Source organism: Tarenaya hassleriana, unplaced genomic scaffold (assembly GCF_000463585.1).
Source record: "Tarenaya hassleriana unplaced genomic scaffold, ASM46358v1 Cleome5, whole genome shotgun sequence".
Classification (NCBI taxonomy): Eukaryota; Viridiplantae; Streptophyta; class Magnoliopsida; order Brassicales; family Cleomaceae; genus Tarenaya; species Tarenaya hassleriana.
In genome coordinates, this window is record NW_010967707.1 from 162,350 (window position 1) to 173,038 (window position 10,689).

The 10,689-nt window shown below is 43.1% G+C and overlaps 3 protein-coding genes across 3 annotated transcripts; all 3 read right to left on the reverse strand.

Annotated features, from left to right (window-relative positions):
* Window positions 1-14: 14 nt before the first annotated feature.
* Window positions 15-1,647, reverse strand: LOC104825879 (aspartyl protease family protein 2-like). Its single transcript, XM_010558294.2, has one exon. It carries the CDS (start codon window positions 1,597-1,599, stop codon window positions 196-198), a length of 1,404 nt encoding a protein of 467 aa, XP_010556596.1. The 5' UTR covers window positions 1,600-1,647; the 3' UTR covers window positions 15-195.
* An 874-nt stretch (window positions 1,648-2,521) lies between these two features.
* On the reverse strand, window positions 2,522-4,537 carry LOC104825880 (cytochrome P450 703A2). The gene is made up of 2 exons (XM_010558295.2): window positions 3,557-4,537; window positions 2,522-3,472 (listed from the first exon to the last, which is right to left on the reverse strand). Exons 1-2 carry the CDS (start codon window positions 4,475-4,477, stop codon window positions 2,828-2,830), a joined length of 1,566 nt encoding a protein of 521 aa, XP_010556597.1. The 5' UTR covers window positions 4,478-4,537; the 3' UTR covers window positions 2,522-2,827.
* Window positions 4,538-5,291: 754 nt separating this feature from the next.
* On the reverse strand, window positions 5,292-7,834 carry LOC104825881 (transcription factor bHLH13-like). The gene is made up of 2 exons (XM_010558296.2): window positions 7,597-7,834; window positions 5,292-7,452 (listed from the first exon to the last, which is right to left on the reverse strand). Exon 2 carries the CDS (start codon window positions 7,256-7,258, stop codon window positions 5,477-5,479), a length of 1,782 nt encoding a protein of 593 aa, XP_010556598.1. The 5' UTR covers window positions 7,259-7,452; window positions 7,597-7,834; the 3' UTR covers window positions 5,292-5,476.
* Window positions 7,835-10,689: the final 2,855 nt, after the last annotated feature.

Genomic DNA, 10,689 nt, shown 5'->3' on the forward strand with positions numbered 1-10,689 from the left:
GTAGCAACTAGGGTATTGAAGGCTACTTTCTTTCAGGGCGAACAGTAGAAAAATCTAGGAGATGATGGGACCGACAACACGTGATGCAAAATATCAACAACTTAGCAAATCTACCGCTCAAGATTTCGACAAACACACAAGTTAAATTCTTTTTAAAGGGAGGTACATCATCCGTACGGTCGGGCCGGGGCAAGCTCACACGCATCCTCGTGGAGCGAACCCGACCCGAGAACCCACCAAGTCGTAGACGACCCGGAAACCCTGTTGCTGGATGTTCCCGATGATGGAGAGTCCGCTCGCTGTTCCGGCGAATGCGAAGCAGAATTTGCCGTTGGTGTCCACCGGAATCAAGTAGTTCGTCGCCGGGAGTGACACGTCAGCTCCCCGGAAGTGGAGAACCACCGTAGGGACCTTGACCTCAGTCAAACCGGAGAGGTCGAAACACGTGTCGAACAATGAGAAGCTTGTTGCCCGTTTCAGGTTCTTGGCTCCGACCCGGAACGCGTCCCTCATGGCGATGTAGGCGGGTCGGGTCAAGCGGGTAACCGACGTGCCCGAATCCAGTATGACTCCGCCGTTGCCGGTTTGGGCAAGCTTGAACAGAGATGCCGACACGCCGGGGACCCGCGTCCCTCCCACGCTGATCCCCAATAGCTCCACGTAGTAGAACGTATCGAGCTTCGGGTTTAACAGCATCGGCGTGAACCTGGCAGTGCGTGACACAGACGCGTCGCCAAACACAATGGACGACGGTTTGGAGGTCGCGGACCGGTCGACCAAGCAGTACGAGAATTTCCCGTTGAACCGGCGGCTGGTTTGGGCGGGGAACGATAACCGGCCCCGGCCAAGTCCTAGCAAACCGGCGGCGCCGACGAAGAGACCTTCATTGTCGTGGCCACAGCCGATAGCCACGCCGTTCACGTGCGACCGCCGGAAAGTTAGAGTTTCGGTGGATAGATCGCCGACGGTGAAGGACCCATCACCATAGGTGACTTGGTAGAGGCAAGTCCGGCGACGGGTGTTGCATCCCGGAGAATCCAGACGACGGCAAAGCGGCGACGAACAGGATATTCCGGCGTAGGTTTTGGACTTTGCCGGGACGAAAATCGGGTCGGACTGAGAGTAACATCTCCGACAAGGAGCGCATTGGAGCCAGACGATGTCGCTGCCGGTATCGAGGACCATGTAAAGATACCTCGCCGGAGTCCCAACGCCGATGCGAGTGAAGTACTCTCCGCTTCCCTGAGAGAGACCGGAGATCACCGAGCTGCTAAACCCAGCGGCGCTTGGCGCGTGGCTCGCATTTCCACGGCGGGTCAAGGCGGCGATTGATTCAACGCGCCGGGAGTCTCGGTGGAGGCGGAGGTGGAAGAGCTGCTCCGGCGTCTTGTTGGCGGAGAGTGCATCGATGTGGTGGAGCTGAAGAGCGAGAGACGCCTCGGCGGATAGCGATTCGGATTCGAGTTCAGATTCGAATGGAAGGGATGGAGCTGAAGGGAGGGAATTGGGAATTAGGGTTTGGAAAATGGGAGGGGAAGAGAGAGAAGGAAGAGATAGAAAGAGAAAACAGAGGGAAAAGAGGAGAGCTTTCCCTTCCATTTTCTCGCGGTTTCTCGGAAAATGAGAGGAAGTGGGGAGTGTATAAATAATTGCGCAAGTCTTGAAGATGGCGTGGGAAAAAGCAATCGCCTTTAAATTTACATAGCTGTCGAAAAATTGAAAATATCCAACGAAATTAAGTGCAGAGTTACAGATTTTTTTATTTTTTGGTTGGAATTTAGGCTCAATGAATGCAAAAGTTTGCTGCTTTCTCACAGTAACGTTTAGATAAATTTATTTTATTTTAATTCCAATTAAAATACGGTGATCTAATTTCATTCACGCAAATTGAATGCGCAACTATAAATCTGACCTTGGAGAAGAGGAAGACAATATATAGTAAGTGGGTGTGGGGTACACTTGGATTGGATTTACTTAACTTTAAGAGTACAATGAATGTGGTTAATTTTTTGAAACAATGAAAACCCACCTCTTGGGGTTAATGGGTTTTTGATTGTAATGATTTCCCCCACGATTGATGCCACCATTCCCTCTAATTTTACATGGGATGAGACATTGCAGATGATGCACGTGGGTTCCAATACAAGTCTATCAGTTTTTAGATATTTTTATGAAATATGCATCTTAATTTTCGTGTAAAAGAATTTAAAAATTTTAATTATATTTTCATGGCAAGTTATATCAGTGAATAGTAATAAAACTATATCGCAATTGGGAGAATTACGCGCCAAGGACCAGCCCAGATTGGATCTTTCATAGTTTTTTTTATTAAGAGAGAATGAAATTAAATGGGTGACGCCCAAAATTAAATGTTAGAGAGATGAGACCGCTCCAACAGTACTGTGAATGTGAACATAACAAACAGTGGGCAAATACCTTTCAAGGTTGAAGCATTGATCTCTATCAAACCTTTTTTTTTCTCTCGAAGGATTGGACATGCAATAGGAGAAACAAAAAAAAATATATTGAAAATGTGGACCAAAATACCCAAGAAAAAGCTTTTATTTTCCAGAACAGAATCAAGAATCTGCAAGAGAAACGTGTAGAAACAAAGAGAAAGTAAAAGAAAACAATGCCCTTCAAGATCTTAGGTTTTTCTTGATGGGCAAGTGATATCACTTGCCACCCCTTTGATGCATCACAACTCAGACAGCAACAGATGATCGCATATGTAACAGATAACGTTTCCAAGTTAAAAGCTTTTGTCATGCCAAAAAAAAAAGTTAAAAGCTTTTGTGTTTTTTATGATGCGTGTGTTAAAGACCGATTAATCAAGGCCATACAAATGGGCCTGCAAGCGCGGCTTAGCAACGGCCCACAAAGGTTGGGCCTTGGGCATCGTCATACCGTAAACCTCATTCGTATCGATATCTTCCGGCGAGAAACCCTCCGGCGGAGACCAGTCAAAGCAATGGAACAGCCGAGCCAAACCCATTAGAACCATCGTCACGCCCAGCGGAGCCCCCGGACACTTCCTCTTCCCGGCGCTGAACGGTAATATCCTGAAATCTGGTCCGTGGCTTATCTCGACCCGACCACCTTCTTCGGGCCAATGCCGTTCGGGCATGAACTCGTCCACGTCGGACCATATCTTGGCGTTTCGACCCAACCCATGAGTGTTGATGAAGACACGGGTCTTGGCCGGGATGTAGTAGCCGTTGATTGTGGTCGGTCGGACCGATTCGTGCGGGATCAGAAACGGTCCGGCCGGGTGCATCCGGAAGGTCTCTCGTACCACGCAACGCAAGTAGTTCAAATGGGTCAGATCCGACTCGTTGACCATTCGGTCTGATCCCACGACTTTGTCGAGCTCTTGTTGGATCTTTCGCAGCACGGATGGATGCTTGATCACCTCGGCCATCGCCCATTCGTTCGTAACCGCGGACGTATCAGTGGCGGCAGCTATCATGTCCTGTTAGTAAGGTCATTATAGATAATATACATGTGCTAGTGATTGGATTATCACCAAGATCAAGATGTTTGTTAAAGATAATACCTGAATCAGAGCTTTGATTTCCATGTCATCCATGTGTTCATTCCCATTTTCGCCGGGTAAAGACAATAAAATATCCACAAAATCCATCTCTTTTTTGTTGTGATTTTCCAATCTTGCCCTCCTGTGCTCCTCGATGATCTTCGTGTGAAAATCATCCACACGCTTCTCGACTTCCCTCATGCTTTTCTCGCAACCGTAAGGGTCGACCCACCTCCAAAACGGCAAGTAGTCTCCCAAGTAAATCACACCCAACAACCAAAACAATCGATGGGTTATATGCATAAACTCTTGGGCCTCTTTTGGGCCCACTACCGATCCAGGCCCAAAAAATTGCTTCCCTAGCAACATCCTCGTCACGTTGTTCATGGAGAAAGCACCCAATACTTCTCTAAGGTTTATGGGCTTCCCGGTCTCGGCCCGTTCAAGAACGTCTCGCACGAGATACCGTGCTTCCTCGGCCCGTTGCGAGGCAAAAGACTCGAGCCTTTTGGTGGTTAGCAAGTGTTCCATACAAATCCTCCTCATCCTCTTCCATTGCGGGCCCATAGGAGCCAAGGCCACATCACCGCATCCGTAGGCTAGATGGACCGCGGCTAAGGTTTTGGGTCTCGAGGCGAAAACGTTGTCCTGTCTGAGAAGGATTTCTCGGATTGTGTCAGGATCGTTGGTCGTGATGGCATCGACGCTCCCTAGCCGGAGGTAAACCAATGGGCCGTACTTGTCACATAGCTGGGCCAGGTCACGGTGAGGAAGAGGGCCCAATTGGAGAAGGTTACCGACAATGGGCCATCTTGGTGGGCCTGGAGGAAGCCTTTGGGCTTTACACGCTAATGCCTTTAGCCACCTCCATAAGAAGACATTGGCTGCGAACATGGCATTGGCTACGACGATACCAATGATAAGACTCCATGCTCCATTCATCTGTTGATCTATTGGAATCGTTTGTTGATAGTTTGTTTTCAGATTATGTTCGCTTATTGTCCCAATATATATATACATTACCAAAGAGGATTAAAATAATTCGAAAGTTTAGTACTCAGTAGCTATGTTTTTGTTGCCATTTATCATTTTTAAAATCATAAAAGTATTCATCTCTTTCTTTGTGTGACTGTTTTTTTTAACACCTACTTCTTGTTTGCAAAGACATGATTTCTCCATGTTCTTTCATATCCAATTTTTAGGAGAAAAAATAGTTTGATGATCAAAATCTGAAAACTAAAACCCTAGAAATAATTATCATCACTGGGAAACACATTGTAAAAGAGAGGCTTCCAAAAAAGAGATTCTGCATTTAGGTCCACAAACCAACCCAGAAGAAATTTGGCCGAGAGATGAACTCTTACACCTTTACCACCATCACTTGTCGAACTCCTTGTTAGATCATCTTTTACCAAAGAACTATGGGATGAACTGAAGTGGGCCTACCAGTTTGAAGAATCTAAACAAGTCAAAGACGAGAATAAGAACATGGCCAGTTCTGGATGTGTCTGGTCCTACGTGGCAGAGATTTTTTTTCAGGAGGGTCTGTGCTTTTGCTAAAACCGACAGGATTCTTGCTTGAGTCGTCGAAAAGGGCAATGCTTTACGAAAAGCTGATGGAATCTGGACTCAGAAGAAGCCCTTCAGCGAGGCAAAGTTCATTTACAGAATCTTAATTCGTAGAGAGTTTTTAGTCATGGTGGTGGGGATATGTAGCTCCATGTCCATGGGCAACAAGTACTGAACAAACAAGGGCAGGGCTCCTAACTAACGTAAATTGTAATTCGATGTATGAAGAATATGGCGACTTTATCAATTACTACTATCTCTATTGAGGATCCTTACAGATGTATAACCCAAAAAAAAGAACTTGATGAAGAACCATTGAAAATCGGTTCTTCCTTCCTTCCTTCCTTCCTTCCACAGCTACTTCTCCACCTGCTATCTACCCGACGATGATCTCGACTGTAAAGAACTGGACGGCTCTCGGGAAAAAGCTGAGACCAACTTCTCTTTTGTCAACTCTCCCGGCTTTATCACAAACGTGTGCAGTACCGTGTCCTGACCTACTTCCAGCTTCGAGTCAATAACCGTTGCTTGGCTCTCTTCAAATGCGTGCAGGATTCCTGAAGCCGGGTGAGAATCCAAAGGGCAGTTCACTCTCACTGTGACATCTTCCCCTGAGGCTTGAACATTGATCTTGGCTTCTCGGCTGATTGGTGGTTTTGAACTGTACCCTGACGTCTCACGTTCGGCTTCCATGACCTTGAGCTTGGCATGAAGCTCGTTGATATAAGCCACTGCATCGCCCAACAGAGAGGCTTTGTCCATTTTGGATATATTGGGCACAACGGTTCGTAACGCATAGAACCGTTGGTTCAGCTTTTCACGCCGTTGTCTCTCAGCTTCTACATGGTTAAGGGCCTCTGCTCTACCGTTTGCTGGCTTCCTTCCACGTTTTCTTGGTCTGCTCCCATCATCACCAATGTCCGGCCATTCTGTGCCTTCTCCGTCTGAATTATCTGAAGCCCTTGAACTTGCACCAGAGAAATCAATCTGTATTTGGGCTGGTCTCTGTGGCTGCAGTGGCAGAAACCGGAAATCATCTCCACTCGGGACATCCTTGCCATTGGTCGCTTGTGCTGCTGTGGTTGGGGTCGATGATACGGCCAGAGACCCGTATATATCAGTTTGTGCCCATGAAGGGCTCAGGACAGTGTTGGTCGGCGGATTTGAGAACATAAGCTTGCCTCCATTGGGATAAGCTTCCGGTGTCCTGGGAACTCTGTCATCCGTCTTTCTAATGGCGAGTTTCTCCCTGAATTGCCTTTGTTGGTTATGATTATGACCATGTTGAATGTGACCCAAATTATGCAAATCCTTCCCCGAATTCTTCGGAGCCCCTCCTACTCTCTCCAGAACACCGAGATTCGATAGTCCAATTCCCAAAATTCTGTTCTCATCTTTCTTCTGGGGAAAGATGGCTGGCACCATCTGGTGTGTCAATTTACTCGAAAACAACGACCTTATAGACTGCGTCGATTCATGGCTTTCGGGCAAAGATCTCATGGAACCAAGCTCAACAACACCAACATCAGTCGGAACCAAAACAACTGTCCGGATTCCTGCAGATTTCGCGAGGAAGGACCTTACGCAGTAGTCGGAACAAGATTTCAACACGTCAGATAACCAGACGGGCTTTCCTGAGACGAAACACTTCCCCGGACCACCTTCCCCACGAGGGAAGGAGAAATACATGGATGCCAGGAAGAACATCTCTGTATCTGTAACCCTATCTAACCCAAATGCGTAATTTTCCTCCTCCGATCCTCCAAAAAAGGTGTGCAGCTTCTGCAACACCCTCTTACGAATCCTCTGCTGAGTCTCCTCTTCTCGCCCGATGCTGAGAATTCTGATTATCTCAGACTCTTCTCCTTCCTTTGGCTCCCTACACGAGCCGTCGCCCCAACAGAGAACTGAATCTCCAGTCTTTGACCTCGAAATCTGCCAGAAGATGGCGTAGTTCCAGGAGAAGTTTGAAGCGTTGGGTCTCTCGACGAGATCGGAGAGTTTGTCCTGCAGATTCTCATCGCTTGCCATCGTCATCAAATGATTCTCATTCGATACGGAATTCGAAAGCAAGTAATCCAAACCACGTTTCCCCAGCAAAGAACCAACAATGTCCTTATCGTCCTCGTTCCACACTACGCAGCCGATATTCATCTTCGATGGATTCAAAGCCCTCAAAACCCCTAACACGACGAACACGCACTAACCAAAAACCGAAGCTTTTTACAAAACCCAGATCGCCGGAGATCTAATGCTGGTCAAACTCTAGGGTTTGCAGTTCACCCAGATGCGAAAAATCCGGCGGAGCTTCATAAGATTGCATGGAACCAACGATCCCCAGATCTCACCTATATGAATATAACCGAGATGAAAACCAAGAAAACGACACACAAATCGATCGAGAAAAAGGGGAACAACGGAAAAATATCTGAAGAAATCAATAGACAACATCAATCAACAGCACATTCCAATCGGGAAAAACGAGATTTCACCTGAAAATCGAAAACTCTCCCAATCCTTATAAATCCGAGAATCAACCTGTCCCAAGCCCGAAATGAACAAACAATCACCAAACTTCCCCAGAAAACCCCCCAAACAACATAAGGAAGTTCAAAAACGAGAGAGAAGGAAAAAAGAGGAAAAGATTGGATTTTTGAGATTTCCTCGCTCGCTCTCTGTCTCCGCATACCCAATTGAATGAAAGCGAGGAAGAGAGAGAAAGTCCGACTCATGTTCTTCGTGCTCTTTTTATTAATGAAAACAAAAGCAAAACACTTGCGTAAGTGGACCATGGTTACTTGTTAACTATAGGGTATGGTTAGAATGTAACCAACCCGGGTCGGATCTAAATCTTATCAGGAGGTATGGATTGAATTTGATTTGGAACTTCGAATTCGACAAGCTTTTGTCTTGTCTCAAGTGTCTGCGTCACGACGATACAAATTTAAGGTGCCCCGTTTCCCATTTGAATATAGATTGAAATCTGTATTATAGTATTTTAAAAATCATATCAACCGTACATGTTTATACTGTGTTTTTTGCATTATCTCTGATGATTTCAGTTTGTTGGGTTTTTATGATTTTTTTTTGAAGAACTTAGAGAGATCTCATACATAAGATATATCTTTTTTGGCGTTTGAGTTATATGATCCATTATGCACAATACCGTACAGATAATTCACCATATATCTAAATTATGTTTTGTATCTGTAAATTTGATTTCACGTGTGTGTATATATATATATGTGGGTGTGTGTATTAACACATTACTTGAAGCTGACCTGTTATACTGTTTTATATAATGAGATTTCTACATTTAAAAAAAAAAATAAAGTAATCAGACAAACTGAACCAGTCTTATACATACATACACATATATGTATATGTATATATATATTGAACACTAACTGTTATGTGATATATCAAATATGAAACTAAACGAATCCAGAACTGGAAACTTTGGACCGAACAAGTTTGAGACAAAAGCACCGCAAACATTGACCAGAAGCTATTTCACACATATAAAAACCAGTTTGTTATTATTAGTATTATGAACTAATTAATCAAATCATTAACGAAAAGAGGCAAAAAACAGAGCACGTGATTACAACGTGAACCAATAGCATTTTGTGGTACGTTGGAAAGTCAATGAAGTGAATTTATGATTTCATCATATTTCTATATCCCATTTCTGTATCATGATTGTTACATTTCAACATGAATGCAAATTTTTTTTTATAAACATGAATCCTTTTTATATCTCATTATTCTTTCATTAATTCAAACCATTAAACGTGCGTGAATAGTAGCAGTCGGTAATAATAGTTTCACCCATGTATGTGTAATGATTAGTTTTTGAAGGTCGAGGGCTGTATTGGTTTGTCTAATTACCAATTTAAAACTCCGTAAAGTCGTGGAAAAAAAAACTCCGTAAAGTCATTAATTTAATATTTTTAAAAGCTTATAATATATTGTCAGGCTAACAAATTGATAACAGAAAATCCGTGAATCATTATTTTCGGGATATAAAATTACATATCAAGAATCTAGCAGGAGATAAAAAAAAAAGAAGAAAAAAAAATGAGCCGACGGGAGGCGTGAAGAGCACGTGATGATCACGTGGATCGAGGAGGTAAACCAAGGTGAGAAGAACGTGACCTGCATTTATTTTTTCCCCATCTTTAACGTGTCTTTTGGCATGCGTCTGCATTGCACTCTCTCTCTCCCCCTCTTGTTTTTATTTTTTTTCTATTTTTTTAATATTTAATCGGGTTTTCTTTATTAATTTTTAATTTTATTTTTTCTGGTGGGACAGATCTGTATTTGTCACATGTCAAGTTTACAATTTGAATCTTTCACATTTAGTATACTGTTTTGACTGTGAAAATCAAATCTAAAAATCCAATGGAGAATATGAAGATATAATTCGAGAAATAAAGACGTGACATTAACAGATGATGACCAAAAAAAAAAAACCAATTTATAATACTCTGCTTCATTCGGTGGGTTGAATGTAACTTGGTACTCGGAATAAAATTCAATAAAGCTAAGCAGTTTATTATGAGGACGAGTCACGGGTGGGGGGATTATCCAACAAACGCGAAAAGTGGGGACCGCATGCTTCACGTGCTTGAAAATCCACATGGGCCCCACTTAACACCATCCTTACGGGCTGTTTAAAGTATTGGGTTGGGTCATCGTTTGATCCGCTTTTCTATATGGGCCTACATTTACATCGCCCAAACAAATACTTGGGCCTGATAAATGAAGCCCAATGTGACTTCAAATTATGAGGCCGGGCCCTCAAGATTCTGATAGGGATCTAATCTGCCGTGGCAAGTGTCTATTGGTCACGCCGATGACCATTAGATACGGTAATTACGTGTTGCATTTTATTATATAATGTGGATATTTACACACCAATATAACTGCACACCTTGAATATTATCTATCTCCATTTTAAGCTTTTGATAATGTTGTATAAATAAATTGTTGTGTTGTTCGAAGATTTTTTTTAGATGAGCTTAATTAGACATTCTACATCAAATTATTAAAACCATATTTTTGTTACCAAGTATATTGATTAATGTCCAATATATTTTGTAAAATTGCTGAACTTCTTATCAAATCGATACCTCTAAGCGCCCAAAAAAGAGTACATTGACCGATCAAAATAAGTACACCTGAAAACTCTCATGACGTATAATATTGGACTATGAAATTCAATAATATCACAATTACAGAAAAAAATTCAATAATATCAGAATTATTATTTTTTGTATGGGGAAGAGAAAAAGAGGTGGTCCTCACTGCATGCGGCTTTTTTGGCATTTTACGTACAACTTCAATTATAATCAGTATCACCCTGTATATATATATATATATATGGTTTAATCTATAGTATTAATATCATTTTTTGGTAGATGTTATCCCTGCTCTTTTTAGCAGTTTACATTGTTACGGGGAAAACAATATTAATGACATTCCAATCAATATTGCGTTATGACGAACGGACTTTAAAAACTAATGGATGTTTCAGGAAAACCAACCAGTATTTTATGACCATGAGTAAATTATGAAACTTT